This window comes from Eretmochelys imbricata, chromosome 15 (genome assembly GCF_965152235.1).
Source record: "Eretmochelys imbricata isolate rEreImb1 chromosome 15, rEreImb1.hap1, whole genome shotgun sequence".
Lineage (NCBI taxonomy): Eukaryota > Metazoa > Chordata > Testudines > Cheloniidae > Eretmochelys > Eretmochelys imbricata.
Window position 1 is genome coordinate 8,000,609 of NC_135586.1, and position 18,821 is coordinate 8,019,429.

An 18,821-nucleotide genomic window follows, 5' to 3' on the forward strand; every position below is an offset into this window, starting at 1 on the left:
CATTGTTTTGTTTATTGAACTTAACCGTAGCATGGAATTATTTCCAAAGTTAGAACAATGACTACAGTCATGCTTTAAACTGATTTGGCTTTATCGACTTACCAAATAAATTGAGGCCAACAGTGTTTATTTTGCATGGCTGTATTTTAATATGCAGCCACATAGTAATTACTCTGCATCAGCAGACAGATTCCATGCCGGGGTTTTCACAACAAATTTTTTGGTGACCTCAGAGTGTGGCCACCAACTCTTGCTGGTGGCCGCTTTGACCATTGCCCCTAAAATACTTAATTTACTTTAGGAAAAACAAATACATATGCACACATCCATGTCCAATCATAGTAATTTATTCATGTAGGGGTGTTTTTGCAGACTCAATAATTTGGAGACATACAGTTGTCTCTATTGTTTACTGGACCTAAACAGAATAGAAAAAAAAATAAGGTGCTTTACATGTTCTTGTCTTTTTTGTTGTTGTTTCTTTTACTTTTTTGGTTGTGGGGCTTTTTTTAGACTTGCTGTCTAGTAAGTCTGTTTCGGTGAAAAGTGATATTTGTATGTATGTTAATATGACTTTTCACAGCAGAGACTTGTTAGCTAGCTGGGAGGCAGTGAAATGTGATATTAACAAACACACAAATATCACTTTTCACAGCAGACTTACTCAGCAAGCTGGGGGGACAAATTAAGCCTTGGATGGGGAGGTTGGTAGGGAGGCAATGGGGGCCAGGGGTGATGGAGTGAATGGGTGAGGGGCCAGAGCGATAAGTGGGGGAGGGTGAACCCAAAGCCCAGCGGCTGGAGCCTGAAGCCCAGCATCTGGGGGACAGAGCCCGCTGCTGTGCAGCGAAAGCCCAGAGCTCATGGCCAGATCCTGCCGCCGTATGGCCAGAGCCTGCTGCCTGTCACACCAAGCTGAAGCCGGAAGCCTGAGCCCCACCGCTACCAGGAAGGTGGGGAACTCACACGGACTGTCTGCGACTCAAATGTTTGTGGCTCGAGAGAGGCAGAGCCCAACCCCTCCTTGCTGCCCCTTCCTCTCCCAATCACTGCCCAGGAGGCTGTGGCTGCAAGAAAAGCCCCTGGTGGCCCCATGTGGCCACGGTGGTGGCATTTGAGAAATACAGTTCTATGTGATACTCAGTTTAGTCATGAAATGGTCCGTCTCTGGCTCAATGGTTCATTATTAAAAGGAAGAGCATAGCTTTATTTATTTATATTACTAATACCTCATGGAAGGATTGTTTATATGGTCTTATTTAACTCTAATTTATGAGACAGCCAATGTTTATTCTGAGTTCCCTATCTTCTAAACTAGCAGCAATTAATATTTAGTACTAAAAGACTAGCCACCTTAACATAGTGTGTTATTAGTATCTTGAATCTGTAAATCAAATCAGCCAAAGCACTAAAAGCACTCAAATGATACAGTAATTCAGTGTTCACATCACCTTTAGAAATGGCTCACTTTACTTCAGGCAACTAATTGCAGGCGTTTACATCTTCCACAACTTATTTTATTTAACGTTGATCAGGCTATGGCTGATTTTTATTATATGCTTAAATAATTCTCTAAGCAAGCAACCTGATGATGCAGGATACACCTGATACTACTATGATGTGCAAAAAGTCATTTTCAAGTATTTTAAATGACCTGTTTTATCTTTTACATGTGTTAGCATGCAGAGCTGCTAACAGAGATGGACAGGTATTACAGATGTCCCCAGCCCAGTATCAGCAGTGACACCTTGAGTGACTCCATCTGTGCAGTGAACCTGCACATAAACAGAAGGTAGTATGTAGAGTATGGAGACAGCGACTGCCTGCTGCAGCCTCCCACACTTAGCCCTGGTCTTCACTATAGGGTTAGGTCAAATTTAGCCACGTTAGGTCTATTTTAAAGTGAATGCATCTACACAACCAACCCCATTCCGTCGACCTAAAGGGCTCTTAAAATCGACTTCTGTAGTCCTCCCCGGCAAGGGGAGTAGCGCTAAAATCGACCTTGCTGGGTCAAACTTGGGGTAGTGCAGACACAATTCAATGGTATTGGCCTCCGGGAGCTATCCCAAAGTGCTCCAATGTGACCGCTCTGGACAGCACTTTGAATTCCGATGCACTAGCCAGGTACACAGGAAAAGCCCAGGGAAATTTTGAATTTCATTTCCTGTTTGGTTGATGTGACACGCTCAGAATTGCAAACGAGCTCCAGCATGGACTGAAAGGGAGACACTGGATCTGACTGATGTATGGGAAGAAGAATCTGTGCAGGCCGAACTACGATCAAAAAGAAGAAATGCTAATATATATGCCCAAATCGCACAGGGCATGGTGGAGAGAGGGACACACAGCAGGGGACACACAGCAGTGCCGCGTGAAAGGGACACACAGCAGTGAACAGGGACATACAACATATAACATATAACAGGGACACACAGCAGTGCCGCATGAAAGTTAAGGAGCTCAGGCAAGCCTACCAAAAGACAAAGGAGGCAAACAGTCACTCCGGATCAGAGCCCCATACATGCCGCTTCTATGATCAGCTGCATGGCACCACTACTCCACCACTGTCCATGGACACCTGCAAGGGGGGAGTCTCACACAACAGGGAGGAGGATTTTGTGGATGAGGAGGAGGACAATGCGCAGCAGGCAAGCAGTGAATTTTTTCTCCCCAGCAGCCAGGACCTTTTCATCACCCTGGACCCAATATCCTCCCAAGGCAGGATCCCTGACCCTGAAGCCGGAGAAGGCACCTCTGGTGAGTGCACATTTGTAACTACACTACAGGGGTTAAAAGTGATTGTGTTTAATGTTTGATTTGCCCTGAAGAATTGGGATGCATTTGCGGCCAGTACAGCTACTGGAAAAGTCTGTTAACATGTCTGGGGATGGAGTGGGAATCCTCCAGGGACATCTCCATGAAGCAGAAGGTTTCTGGGGAGGGCTGCCTTATTTCACCCTCCATGGTAGAACACATTACCACGCCAAGCCAGTAGCAAGCAGTCTGGAATCACTGCAGCACAAAGCATGGCAGTGAATGGTCCTGGGTTTTGGTCACACTCAAGCCATATTCGGTCTTTATCTTTCTGTGTTAGCCTCAGGAGAGATATATCATCCATGGTCACCTGGTTGAAATAGGGGAATTTTTGTAAGGGAACAGTAAAAGGACCCCGTTCATGCTGGGTTGTTTGCTCCTAACTAAAAGGGATCATCCCTAAGAATAGCCATGCGGCAGGGGGAGGGGTGAAGGGATCATCCCAGAGAATAGCCACAAAAGCTTATGCTCCAGTACGTCTGTTAGTCTATAAGGTGCCACAGGACTATTTGCCGCTTTTACAGATCCAGACTAACACGGCTACCCCTCTGATACCTGACACCATGCAAGGCACTGCATTAGACATATGGAGTGGAAATCCATCAACCTCATGAAGAAACTTGCACAAGTACAGTCAAAGAGAAACTGCAGAGCTTCAGTTCATTTGCAAATTTCACACCATCAGCTCAGGATTAAACAAAGACTGTGACTGGCTCACCAACTACAAAAGCAGTTTCTCCACCCTTGGTGTTCACAACTCAACTGCCAGAAGAGGGCCTCATCCTCCCTGATGGAACTAACCTCGTTATCCCTAGCCTGATTCTTGCTTGCATATTTATACCTGCCTCTGGAAATTTCCACTACATGCATCTGAAGAAGTGGGTATTCACCCACAAAAGCTTATGCTCCAATACGTCTGTTCGTCTATAAGGTGCCACAGGACTCTTTGCCGCTTTTACAGATCCAGACTAACACGGCTACCCCTCTGATACTTGTGGTTCTTTGAGATGTGTCCCTCTATGGGTGTTCCACTACCTATCCTCCTTTCCCTCTACTTGGAGTTATCTTCTATAGAGCTTTGCAGTAAAGAAGAAACTGAGTGGTTCACCCTGCAGCACTATATAACCATGGTGCGACCCACAGGACTGAGTAGGAAGCATGCGTGGGCCAAATTTTTGGCACTGCTATGTGAAATCTCCAGTCAAAGGCACAAGGGACGCTAGCACACCTGGAGTGCAGCACCCATAGGGACACCACTCTCAGAAAAACAAATATTTTCTGTTTTTTTCAGTTTGCATACTTGGTATATATGATAGCAATTTTGTGTATATTCTATTTCAATTTGTGTTTCCCCTGTATAGTCAGTCGATTTCTCCTGTTACTTGTGTGGATCTTTCACAGAAGAAACGGGGAGAGAAAATAATTGTTATAACTAGGAAAACTTGGTTGTTAAACTACAAGATTTGGCAGGGAATATTCAAGAATCTACTGACACTACTTTTAACTCATGTTTTGCAAATTACCTCGTTTCAAGTTTAACAACAAAACCCTGCCAAACCAGAAAGGGCAGTAGATAAGTAAACCCTGGGAATAAAATGATGTTATGTATCTATCTCAATAATCAGAAAGTAGGCTGTAGGACTAACAAACATTGTTCCTAGAGGATAAATTTATGTAACATCTATCTATTAATATTTTCAGATTTAAATGAATTCAGTTGTTGCCTTCCGATGCTTGGTGAAAGTTGTCACACAACAATAGCGGCATCAGCTTTTAAGTGTTCAAAACTTCAAGGACTTCTAAACATTTACAAACACCCTTAAGTCAATTAATTAATTAATGATACAGTAAGTGATAACACTATGCTTGGCAGGATGTGCAACTGGGAGTCCTGACAAATCTAATTAATGGCACATAAGGGGAACTTAGCTTATCCTTTATATACTGTGCCAATAATGAGCGTGTAATGAGAAAAGGAGATTAAACATTACTGGGACTTCACTAATAGGTCACAAAGTCCTGGTTAACCCAACCATCATATATAATGATTTAAGTTCAGATGTTTGACATGTTTGTATCAAGAAACCATTTAAAATATGGACATTCGTGTTGAAATAACCATGTAAAAGAAAAAAATTAGTCAAGCAACACAATGAAATAAAAAAGACTATGGATCCATAGAATAGCTATAGAAATTTATAACAATGCCTTCTTTTAAACGACTTGCTATTTAAATATCCTAGATAAGTTTTGAGATAATTATTTTATGTTTTAAATGGTTTCATTTATTAAAATGTTCATATTTTTACAATAATTTTAATACTTGTGTTTATGGTCTATGCATACTATGGCCTATGCATAAGGGTAAACAATTATATATAAATTATATATATATATGATTGGCTATAAATGGCTGTATATTTTCTACGTACAAGCATTACTGGTGTCACTGAATAAAAACACACAATTATGAGAGACTGTTTAAAAACAATCCAAAAAATCAAAGGAAATGTGTCATGTTTATTTAGATTGTGGGAAATACAAAAAGGTGCCTATCCAAACACAATAGAACTTCTGACATATATTAAAAATACAAACCAACAAGAGTAAAAGCAGTCACTTCCTCCACATAGAAATGTGTGAGAACGACAGTCCATTCTAGACACTGATCGCAGCTCAAAATACACCCACCCCAACATTCAGTTCCCTCTTGCCTCTACAAAACCGTGGAAAAGAGATGGGATTTACAGAATGCCCTATAGATGGATTTAGACCGTTTCAGAACAAGGCACCTCACGTAAAACAATCTGCCAGCAGCTCCTTTTCTATTAAACCAACTCCATTAAACTTGAATACTTCCACTGACTTGAGATGCAGCAGTACGGCACAGAGAAAAAGAGGCAGTCTCTCAAACAGCCATACCCTAAAGCCATTTTGGACTTTGTAGGTCAAAATCGGCACCTTAAACTCCCCTCAGAAATCTACAGGTAACCCCATCGCACATCATGATGCAAAAAAGAAATTCCATTTAACAATTAAGTCACCAGCTTCCAAGTTTAAGATGTAGCATCATGCAGAATGCATTGCAATAGTCTAGGATCAAAGTTACAAATGCACAAATTATATTAGCAAAGCTCACATCCAAAATCTCATATCCATTAGCCAATGGAGGAGGTGGGGGAAGTGTCCTGGTCATTGCTGCTGCAATCTCTAACAGCAGCAAGGATCCAAAAGTATGCCCAAGATCACTAAATTGAGTAAGAAATAGTAGGTTTTGTGCCCATCCTGCAACCCTCATTTCTGTTTTATCTGAACTGAGCTTTAGCCAGCTGACACTTGTGGATCAGATAAAATGGAAATATACAGCACATTGAAAACACTGCATCTCTATGCCATCTTACCCCATATACGCAAACAAGATGGGCAACAAAATAGGAAGAACCCTAGAGGTCAAAGAGCAATTTCTCCAAAGTACTCTTAAGACTAGACAGATTTTTCAACTACACTTTTTTTTTTCCTCCTCCAGAAAAAACTAATTAATTGAAACCAAAAATTTTGTTAAGGTTTCTCAGATCCAAGATGGAATTTTTGGTCAAAAACAAAGGGACAGGGAGAGAGACCTACCCCAGAATAGCCAACAGACCAGAAGCAATCACCTGGAATTGGAGGCTGGGGCCTCTCACAACCCAGATGAGTGCTCTAACCATCAGGCTACAGAGTCAGTCTTTTTTTCTCTCGATGTCTTTATTAGAGCTGTTCCACTTTATATAAACAATTAAATACTGGGCTAAATAGAAAGGAAGACTGACTCTATAGTCCAATGGTCAGGGTACTCACCTAGGCTGTGGGAGAACCTAGACTCAAGTCCCTGCTCTACTGATCAGGAGCTTTTCTGAGATGGGTCTCTCTCTCTCCCCCGCCATGTTTTTTTTTTTTTTTTCCCACAAAAAAATTCTAAAGATCTAGTTCTGGATGTGGAATAAAAACAAATGTTAAAACTTTGAAATTTTGCACAAAACTGAACTTTTGTTTTCTGCCCAGCACTACTTCAGACCTCTTTGAAAGACAGGATCAAACCCATTGAATGGAAGTACTCTTATACTTTTGCTAAGGTTAACAACAGACTCATCACCCTGTGCCCAATGGTATTAAAGGCCGTTGATAGATTCAACAATATCACCAGACACTTGATCAGCAGGAGAAGATCTTCTACAAAAGCAACAGGTGCAGTCTCTGTGCTGTACTCAGATCTGCAGCCAGGTTGGCAAGGATAAAGGAGATCTGAGGCATCTTGATACTATTGGAGTTGTCTTCCCATAATCTTCTCAACACTCTTAACCAAAAATGGAAGATAAAAGACTAGGTGATAGATGTTCTCAATCTGACCAACTAATAATAATAAATAATAATAATAATAATAATATTATTCTTTTAAGCAATGGCGTCAAAATAGCTTCCTTTACAGATGAAAGCACCATGCGAGGCAGGCACTGACAATTTCTGCCAACAGTAGATTTAGTTCTTCCCCCTCTCTCCCACCAGCCTTCACCAGTCAGTCAGAATCCAGATCTAGTCACAGGCTGTGGCACAAAGTATTTCCAACATTTCTAGGACCTCAATGAGAGTCATTACTGGTTACTCCAACATAATTTCACTTGCTTCAGTTGTTGCAGGCCATTCAATAAATCACAGTAACCTGTGTAGATCAAACAAGGGAAAAGGGATCCTAGGGGTCATTGTAGCAACAGCTGAGCACAAAAGATCAGTCCTACTCACTCAGGTGTCGACATGGCAGTATAGATATCTGAAAGTATACTAATGAAAATGCTATATAAAAGATAGATATGATGATTATCTTTTGAAGATAAGTCTATACGGATGTTTATGTTACTAGTATTGATACCATATCCAAGCTTTGTTTAAGTTTAATATATCAAATGCACCTGGATAGGTCTTGGGGGTTTGGGGTTGGTTTGTTCTTTCTTTTTGTTTTTTAAATAAATGGAAGTACTATAGTAGGGTCTCTTTGCTATGTTAATATTTTTGAAACAACCATTTTTCATTTAACTAACAAGAAAAGATACTTTTCAGAAAGCAAATCTTTTTGGATTTAATCAACCATTTAAATCAGAAAAAATATTAATATTACAAATTTAAATATTTGCATCCATATTCCATCATAATTTTTTGCACAAAAATCCTATCTACTTCAACTGGAGTTCTATACAGAGATTTCTGAAACTTAATGTGAACAGAGCAACCAAAGACTATTGATTAGCTGGATCTGAAATTGTTAAAAGATTGTGGGGGAAAATACCTATTAACTAATAAAGAGTATTTCCAAATAATCTGAAGAGAACTTCCTTTCACCACAGTAAATATGTCAATATCTACGACATCCGCTTTTGCTGATGTCAAAGTCTGATGTCACTTATATTTTGTTTTATTTCTTATGTCAAAATATTAAATGCTGACTGCATTCTTCTAGCCACATTATCCAATATTCCAGAGGAATGAATCTGCTCAGCAGTGCTTGAAACACTTCCCTTCAGGCTTCCCCGCCTATTATGTGCAACCAGTCGGAAAGTCCTTCCTCTTTCAATGTGACATGTTAAGATCACAAAATGTGTTGCTGCTGCTTCTGCTACAAGAGTTGCAATTCATGATCCAATAGTGCAGAGAACAAACTGTATTCTCTTGGGTATAGTGTAGGCTTTCAAGCAAAGCAAACTATATACAGAATAAGCACTGAAATAGGAGAATTGCTGAGGCCTGAATAAATATAAACCTTTAGCTATCCGGGGACACAAGGAAGAGCAGAAGACATATAACACTGATAATTTCAATCATGAAGCTGACAATTTAAAAATAGGGTTCTGTTTATAGGATTTTTTAAAATTAAGACAACATACATTCACATAAAACTGCTAGTCTAAATCATTTTTTAAAAATACACTATTCAAATAAAACAGGTTTGAGTTAACTGTCATCACTGTTTATAATGCTCAATGTCTGCAAATAATAACTTCTTACTGTTGTCAATTTTGTCTTTGTCTATTTGGCAAACAATTACATTTTTTCTGTATTTCTAATGGAACTGTAGATTATTGCTCTCAACATAAACTTTACAGTTCAATAAATAATATGTATTATCTAAAGCATGTTCCCTTTCAGTTCAAAATGAGTTTTAAGGAAGGCCAAGTCTTGGGTCTAAACTATCTGAAAGTGTGACTTTACATGAAAAATTGGTATTTTAAGTAAATGCCAGTGTTCAAATTCCAAATTAAATTAATCACGGTGACAGTAATTAAAAAACAAAACATTTTAAATAAAAAACACAAACCTTAACAGCATGCATTAGACATTATAAAACCAATTTGGTTTTTATTTTTTCTTTATTTTTTTCTACTGTCTCACAGTTTTCTAAGCCATCTAGAATTACAAAATGACACAAGATCACAGTAAATAGAACAACTTGATCAAACAGCACGTTACATATTCTAGTTCTCTTTCCATTTATATTCTGTTGGGGGAGAACAGACTTTTGAACTTATAACTGTATAGACTCTGATTCTGCTACTTGGTGTACACAGACCTGCAACTGTGCTGAGACTTCAATCTGGGGTCCCCTCAGACATCTTCTAGTATTAAGGTCACGGAGCAGAGCATGGATTCAAATTATTACTACAGCATTATGCTGGTTAGGAGTCCTGAATAGTTAGAAGATCAAAGTAAATAGGGAAGTTATATAATTAATTTCCAGGGAGCTGTCTAAAGGGTAGTAAAAAAGGGAATTTTTAAAAAAGAGCCCTTCACCTTTAGCCCATTAGAGTTTACGAAGTTAAAACCACAGAGTAAGCCTATGCTGGGTACTGTAGCAGCCATTCAGAGTGGCAGCTAAATTTGTTGAAAATAAGCCTCAAGAGGGACCTAGCTTTTCAGAATCCCAAACCTCAAAGTTAACAAAACATCTGGCTGGGAACAGAGTCTCCTTCTAAACCTAAATACAGAACCATAATTTTGTGAAGAAAAAAAAATCCATGATTTAAACATTCTGATTCTCTCTCAGTATTACAGGATATTTCTGTCACATTTGTTTTGACGATCCAGGAATGGCAGGGATTAAAATAAGCATTTCTTCAGATTTAAAATGACTGATTTTAAAATTACATTAATTTTTCCCCTCCGCCCAGTCCTTTTACCCATAATTGGCCTGCATTAGACAAACGTAAAAATCCAGATCATGTCCACGAAGACATGTTCCTGTAATACTGAAGATTTAGCTCTTTCACATAGTTGTACTTTTAACAAACTTTCAAAATTAAATGCAATTTTAAGTGGATAATCATTTTTGTTCGCTCTTTTTGTACAAGGAAATGTCAACAGCTTTTTGCAGTTTCTGTCTCACATTTCACATTGGCCATTTTTAAAAAGTCAATATTTGCCAACAGTTGCCAACCTGTGGTACTTGAGCTATCAAAATATTTCCCTATACTTGAACTAGGAAATAACTGTGCTATCTCAAGTACTGTGGAGTGATAATCTGATTAAAAAGGGACTTTTCAATGGTGGCCCCTATATATGAAGAAACAGAAATTCTGATCCACTGACTGGCCTTCTACATCTCTGAACGGTATTTGTAATTGATTAAATACTCCTTTCTTCATAAATGACAAACAGAAGAACCAATTAGTCTACAGATTTTTCCCCATCTCTTTCAGTTTCTCTATCTTCTCTACTATCTTCTGACCTCAGACAATACTTCTATGACTGCCCAGAATGGGACAATAAAATATTTAACCTTGGGCCCTCTTCAATACAGTATCCACCAGGCCGTTACACACTCTCCCTTCTGCTCCCTTTTCAGAAATTCTCACTAGAGAAAATTAGGGCTGTCAATTAATCACAGTTAACTCAAGCAATTAACTCAAAACAAATTAACTCAATTAAAAAAAATGTGATTAATTGTAGTTTTCATCATACTGTTACATTTAAGTTAGTATTCCATTAGTTTATTATAATTTCAATTACAACACAGAATAAAAAGTGTACAGTGCTCACTTTATATTATTTTTATAACAAATATTTGACTGTAAAAAAGATAAACAAAAGAAATAGTATTTTTCAATTCACCTCATACAAGTACTGTAGTGCAATCTCCTTATTGTGAAAATGCAATTTATAAATGTGGATTTATAGGCTCTAAAGTTTTACATAGTTTTGGAGTGCATTTATGTAAAAAACAAGTAATTCTATGTTTGTAAATTGCACTTTCACAATAGATTGTACTACAGTACTTGTAGGAGATGAATTGAAAAATACTATTTCGTTTGTTTATCTTTTGTGCAGTGCAAATATTTGTAACCGAAAATAATTATATAAAGTGAGCACTGTACACTTTCTATTCTGTGTTGTAACTGAAATCAATATACAGTAAAAGCTGTGTTATCCAGCACTTTACCAACTGGAAAGCTCTAGAAACCGGCATTTCTGATATCCATTAAAAGTTTGGTTGGCACGGGGCCGGCAGGCTCCTTACCTACAGCCAATGGGAGCTGTGAGGGTGGCATCTGCAGGAGGAGGCAGTGCAGAGGCCATAGAACCTCCCCAACATAATTCCTAGGGTATCTTTGAGAAAAACATCCAGTCTTGATTTAAAAATTGCCAGTGATGGAGAATCCACCACAGTCCTTGGTAAATTGTTCCAATCGTCAATTACTCTCACTGTTTAAAATTGAAGCCTGATTTCCAGTCTAAATTTGTCCAGCCTCAACTTCCAGCCATTGGTTTCCCATATACCTTCCTCTGATAGATTAAAGAGCACATTATTAAATACTTATTCCCCATGTAGGTACTTATAGACTGTAATGACGTCAACCGTTAACCTTCTCTTTGTTAAGCTAAATAGATTGAGCTTCTTGAGGCTATCGCTGTAAGGCAGGTTTTCTAATCCTTTAATCATTTTCATGGCTCTTTTCTGAACCCTCTCCAATTTATCAACATCTTTCTTGAATAGTGGACATCAGAACTAGATATTGTACTCCAGCAGCGGTTGTACCAGCACCAAAATCAGAGCTAAAATAACCTCTCCATTCCTACTTGAGATTCCCCTGTTTATGCATCAAGGAGCACATCAGCTCTTTTGGCCACAGTGTCACATAGGGAGCTCACGTTCTGATGATTATTCACCATAACCCCCAAATCTTTTTAGAGTCAAGGTGTCCCAAGATAGAGACCCCCATTGTCTAAGTATGGCCTACATTATTTGTTCCTAGATGTATATATTTACATGTAGTCATTTTCAAAGGCGCATTATTTGCTTGCACACAGTTAACCAAGTGATCCAGATCACTCTAAATCAGTGACCTGTCCTCTTCATTATTTAATACTCCCCCCAATTTTTGTGTTATCTGCAGACTTTATCAGTGGTGATTTTATATTTTCTTCAAGGTAATTCAGAAAAATAATAAATAGTATAGGGGCAAGAACCAATCCCTTAAGGGCCCCACTAGAAACACACCCACTCAATAATTATTCCCCATTTACAATTAAATTTTGAGACCAATCAATTAGCCAGATTTTAATCCATTTAATGTGTGCTATGTTAATTTTATATCATTCTAGTTTTTTAATCAAAAAGTCACATGGTACCAAGCCAAATGCCTTACTAAAGGCTAAGTATGTTAATTCAACACTATTACCTTTATCAACCAAATTTGTAATCTCATCAAAAAAAATATCAAGTTGGTTTGACAGGATCTATTTCCAGAAACCCATGTTGATTGGCATTAATTATATTACCATCCTTTAATTCTTTATTAATTGAGTCCCATATCAGCCACTCCATTATCTTACCCAGGATCGATGTCAGACTGACAGGCCTATGGTTACCCACGCCATCCCATTTACCCTTTTAAAATATTAGCATAGCATTCGCTTTTTTTATAGAAACATATATACGTACGGCAGGAAAGGACCTCGAAAAGTCACCAAGTCCAGCCTCCTTCTAAAAACCTAAACTTAAACCCTGACCATCCCTAACAGTTGTTTATTCAACGGGTTCTTAAAAACCTACTATAGGGATTCCACAATCTCCTTTGGAAGCCTATTCCTGAACTTATCTACCCTTAGAGTTAGAAAGTTTTGCCTAATATCTAACCTAAATCTCCCTTGCTGCAGACTAAACACATTACTTTTTGTCATACCTTAAGTGAACATGGAGAACAATTGATCATAGTCCTCTTTATAACAGCCCTTAACATATCTGAAGACTGTTACCCTCATAAGTCCTCTTTTCTCAAAACTAAACATGCCCAGTTTTTTTAACCTTTCCTCATACGTCAGATTTTCTACTGTGCCCAGAACTGGACACAGTACTCCAGTTGAGGTCTCACACATGCCGAGTAGAGTGGGAGAATTACCCCCTGTGTTTTACATACAACACTCCTATTAATACATCCCAGAATATTACACTTGTTTGCAACAGCATCATATTATTGAGTCATATTCAGATTGTGATCCTGCTATAACCTCCATGTCTTTTTAGTAGTACTGCTGCTCAGCCATTTATTTCTCGTTTTGTAGTTGTGCATTTGATTTTTCTTTCCTAAGTGCAATATTTGGCACTTATGTTTACTGAATTTCATCTTGTTGATTTCAGACCAAGTCTCCAAATTGTCAAGGTCATTTTGAATTCTAATACTGTCCTCCAAAGTGCTTGGAACCCTTCCCAGCATGGTGTCATCCTTAATTTTATAAGCATATTCTCCACTTCATTATCCAAGTCATTAATGAAAATATTGAATAGTACCAGACCCAGAGTGATCCCTGAAGGATCCCACTAGATATACCCTCCTAGTGTGACAGCGAACCATTGATAACTTCTTTTTCAATACAGTCTTTCAACCAGTTGTGCACCCACCTTATACTAATTACATCTAGACCACATTTCCCTAGTTTGCTTATGAGAATGTCATGTGCAGCTGTGTAAGAAGCCTTACTAAAATCAAGATATATCATGTCTACTGCTTCCCCATTAACCACGAGGCCAGTAATCATCCCAAAGGAAATTAGGTTGGTTTGGCATGATTTGTTCTTGACAAATCCATGTAAGCTATTCCTTATAACTCTTATTATCCTCTAGGTACTTACAAAATGATTGTTTAATAATTTGTTCCAGTATCTTTCCAGGTATTGACTGGTTTATAATTCCCTGGGTCCTCTTTGTCCCCCTTCTTCCAGACTTCTGGAACTTCCCCAGTGTTCCAAGACTTATTGACAATCAACATTAATGGTCCAGCAAGCTCCTTTATCAGCTTTTTTAAAACTCTTGTATGCAAGTTATACAGACCTGCTGATTTTAAAATGTTTAACTTTAATAGCTAATGTTCTGCTGTTTAATACCTGAGATACTACTGGAATGGAAAAAGTGTTATCATATGATATGACTACATCATCTGTTTTTTCCCCAAAAAACAGAACAAAAATATTTATTTGCCTGTATGTGCCTTTTCTGCATTATTATTGATAATTCCACCGTTTACATCTAGTAATGGACCAATACTACTGTTAAGACTCTTTTTGCTCCTAATATTCTTTAAAACCGTCTTATTGTCCTTAACTCAGCCAGCAACAGATTTTTCCTTGGGTCCCTCTGCTTCCCTTATCAATTTTCTACAGTTCCTAGCTTCTGATTTATATTCATCACTACCAACTTCCCCTTCCTTACATTTGTTAAATCGCATCAGTTTTTAACCAACTTCCTCCTTGATTTTGGCTTTTGGGGGCATATAGTAAAGTGCACTTAAACAATTCCCAATTACCATTCACATTTTATGATTTAATTCTTTATCCCAGCTGATTTGGCTCATAATTGTTTTCCGCTTTGTGAAACTGGCCCTTTTAAAGCACCAAGTATGATCTGGACTTAATTCTGTTTGGACATTATAAATGTGATCAAGTCATGATCCCTTGTTTCTAAGCTACCATAAATTTTTAGTTCTGTGATCTATTCCTCCTTGTCAAGACAAGATCTAATATAGAATACCCCATGTTGGATGCAATATTCATGAGTTTTTTTTTCAGACAGAAAGAAATACGTTATGGGAAAAACAAAAGGGTCACAACGTCTGCAAACTTTCTTCTCAAAAAGTAAAGGAGTACTTGTGGCACCTTAGAGACTAACCAATTGATTTGAGCATAAACTTTCGTGAGCTACAGCTCACTTCATCGGATGCATACTGTGGAAAGTGTAGAAGATCTTTTTATACACATAAAGCATGAAAAAATACCTCCTCCCACCCCACTCTCCTGCTGGTAATAGCTTATCTAAAGTGACCACTCTCCTTACAATGTGTATGATAATCAAGGTGGGCCATTTCCAGCACAAATCCAGGGTTTAACAAGAACATCTGGGGGGGGGAAGAGGGGCGGTGTGTTAGGAAAAAACAAGGGGAAATAGGTTACCTTGCATAATGACTTAGCCACTCCCAGTCTCTATTCAAGCCTAAGTTAATTGTATCCAATTTGCAAATGAATTCCAATTCAACAGTTTCTCGCTGGAGTCTGGATTTGAAGTTTTTTTGTTGTGATATCGCAACTTTCATGTCTGTAATCGTGTGACCAGAGAGATTGAGGTGTCCTCCGGCTGGTTTATGAATGTTATAATTCTTGACATCTGATTTGTGTCCATTTATTCTTTTACGTAGAGACTGTCCAGTTTGACCAATGTACATGGCAGAGGGGCATTGCTGGCACATGATGGCATAAATCACATTGGTGGATGTGCAGGTGAACGAGCCTCTGATAGTGTGGCTGATGTTATTAGGCCCTGTGATGGTGTCCCCTGAATAGACATGTGGGCACAGTTGGCAACAGGCTTTGTTGCAAGGATAGGTTCTTGGGTTAGTGGTTCTGTTGTGTGGTATGTGGTTGCTGTTGAGTATTTGCTTCAGGTTGGGGGGCTGTCTGTAGGCAAGGACTGGCCTGTCTCCCAAGATTTGTGAGAGTGTTGGGTCATCCTTCAGGATAGGTTGTAGATCCTTAATAATGTGTTGGAGGGGTTTTAGTTGGGGGCTGAAGGTGACGGCTAGTGGCGTTCTGTTATTTTCTTTGTTAGGCCTGTCCTGTAGTAGGTGACTTCTGGGAACTCTTCTGGCTCTATCAGTCTGTTTCTTCACTTCCGCAGGTGGGTATTATAGTTGTAAGAATGCTTGATAGGGATCTTGTAGGTGTTTGTCTCTGTCTGAGAGGTTGGAGCAAATGTGGTTGTATCGCAGAGCTTGGTTGTAGACGATGGATTGTGTGGTGTGGTCAGGGTGAAAGCTGGAGGTAGGAATAGCGGTCAGTAGGTTTCCGATATAGGGTGGTGTTTATGTGACCATCGTTTATTAGCACTGCAGTGTCCAGGAAGTGGAATCTCTTGTGTGGACTGGACCAGGCTGAGGTTGATGGTGGGATGGAACCCACTATCAACCTCAGGAACCTATCCTTGCAACAAAGCCCGTTGCCAACTGTGCCCACATATCTATTCAGGGGACACCATCATAGGGCCTAATAACATCAGCCACACTATCAGAGGCTCGTTCACCTGCACATCCACCAATGTGATATACGCCATCATGTGCCAGCAATGCCCCTCTGCCATGTACATTGGTCAAACTGGACAGTCTCTACGTAAAAGAATAAATGGACACAAATCAGATGTCAAGAATTATAACATTCATGAACCAGCCGGAGAACACTTCAATCTCTCTGGTCACGCGATTACAGACATGAAAGTTGCGATATTACAACAAAAAAACTTCAAATCCAGACTCCAGCGAGAAACTGTTGAATTGGAATTCATTTGCAAATTGGATACAATTAACTTAGGCTTGAATAGAGACTGGGAGTGGCTAAATCATTATGCAAGGTAACCTATTTCCCCTTGTTTTTTCCTACTCCCCCTCCCCCCCCAGATGTTCTTGTTAAAACCTGGATTTGTGCTGGAAATGGTCCACCTTGATTATCATACACATTGTAAGGAGAAAGAAAAGGAGTACTTGTGGCACCTTAGAGACTAACCAATTTATTTGAGCATAAGCTTTTGTGAGCTACAGCTCACTTCATCAGATTCATACTGATGCATCCGATGAAGTGAGCTGTAGCTCACAAAAGCTTATGCTCAAATCAATTGGTTAGTCTCTAAGGTGCCACAAGTACTCCTTTTCTTTTTGCGAATACAGACTAACAGGGCTGTTACTCTGAATCCAAATACTATGCTTCTCTCTGTTCAGACAGAAATTCACAAGCCACAACAACAACAAAATGTTTTCATTTTAGGAAAGTAGATAAATATATTTTTAATTATTGTGCTCATCTTACAAGATGGTACAAAACACTATTGTTTTAAACTACCTTGTTAACATACTGTCCTTTGCAAAAACATCCAGCTGCAATAATATGCTGTAATCAGAATGTAAAAGATCACTGGTTGCAAAGCAATACTGTAAGAGGGTAAAATACCTTGAACAAACTAACAAAACAAATATATCATGTGCAACAAATTAATCATACATTTCTGGTAAAGCCTTGCCAATTGGCTTTTGCATGAAAACCATGTGGAAATCAAATCTTGAAGTAGTTACAAAAGCTACAATTCTTCAAAGCAGATACACTTAAAAATCTATACCTTACTTCATCACTGTAAATTTGGGATTAGAGTAAATCTTTGGAAACAATACCTGTTCATGGCTATCTAAAATCTACTTTATAACAGGCAACAAAATACAGAGCCTGTTACAGACAAAATCTGTGGAAATGAAAGATTATATAAACATCACCTTCCAGCCCAAATTAGCAGAACTAACATGACCTCAAAATCTATTAAAATATTGCCATGCATTACTGCAGCTACTTGAAAGAAAAAAAAGCTTCTTTTACCAAAAAAAGAGATTGCGGGCAGAGCAAAGGGAAGGAACCACAACCTAAAGAAAATGAGCAAACTATCGGAACTTGAACAATAACACTGACGTTATTCCAGAGACCTCATAGTACTTGCTATAAGGCATTCCCTTACCTTTTGTTAACAGGCTTCTCGTCCGTCTCATAAGGCCTGATGAACCATTTTCCAATCCTTATGAAGTTTTTATCCATCAGGCATCTACAAAATAATTAAAACATCAATTACTTATTACAATTTAAATGTTAATTCAGTAAATTCGTAAGACATTAAATTCAATTCAAGTTCTTAGCATTCACCTTCAAAGCTCTCCACAACTCTGCCCCTTCCAATTTACCTGCTTCGGTCTCTACATATCACAATTCACCTCCTTTGTGTCACCAGTAATGCCAGTCTTGATTCTGTATTTAACTGCTTCTACACTCCCTGAACTGATCCACCATTCTCTTCTTGAAGCCCCTCTTGTACCATAATGCTTATAAGACTAACTTCATAGAAAGTCAGAGTCAGAGATAGCTGATATTTACAGAAAACGTTATATGATTATATCCCTCTCCCACTTCCTTTTTATGTTACTTCTCTCATTAAACTGTAAATTCTTCAGGGTAGGGACTGTGCCTTCCCACATGTTTGGAATGTGCTTCTCACAGTGTGAACACTAATGGAATACAAATAAATAGTGATGACAATTTACTAATGCATCAGTTTTCCTTCACATGACTCATGTTATTATGAATTATGGTTCTGAAACTTATGACGACTCACTCATGAATTTAAAAGCAAATGATATTTATTGTCTAATATACAATATTGTTAGTTGCTACCAATATTTACATTTCTAACAATATAATAATTACTGTTTTGACCAATGTGCATGGCCGAAACAATGGGTCTCTCTCAACAAGACACTCTTTCTTTCCACAATGGCAGGTTTCTTCAGGAATTTTCCTAGCTCACTAAAGTAAGAACAGTTCCCTGAATTACCTGCTTTTCTCTGCTCACAACAGATGCACACTATCTCCCTATAGAATCCACAGACTGAAGCTCTTAAAGCTCAATGTAG

The 18,821-nt window shown here is 38.6% G+C and overlaps 1 protein-coding gene across 1 annotated transcript in view; it reads right to left on the reverse strand.

The window, feature by feature from the left end:
• The window catches only part of MED13L (mediator complex subunit 13L), a 445,177-nt gene that overhangs the window by 200,404 nt on the left and 225,952 nt on the right, over positions 1 to 18,821 (reverse strand). Inside the window, exon 4 of the mRNA XM_077834666.1 lies at positions 17,876 to 17,959. Coding sequence (XP_077690792.1) covers positions 17,876 to 17,959 — 84 coding nt within the window. The remainder of the gene's footprint in view (positions 1 to 17,875; positions 17,960 to 18,821) is intronic.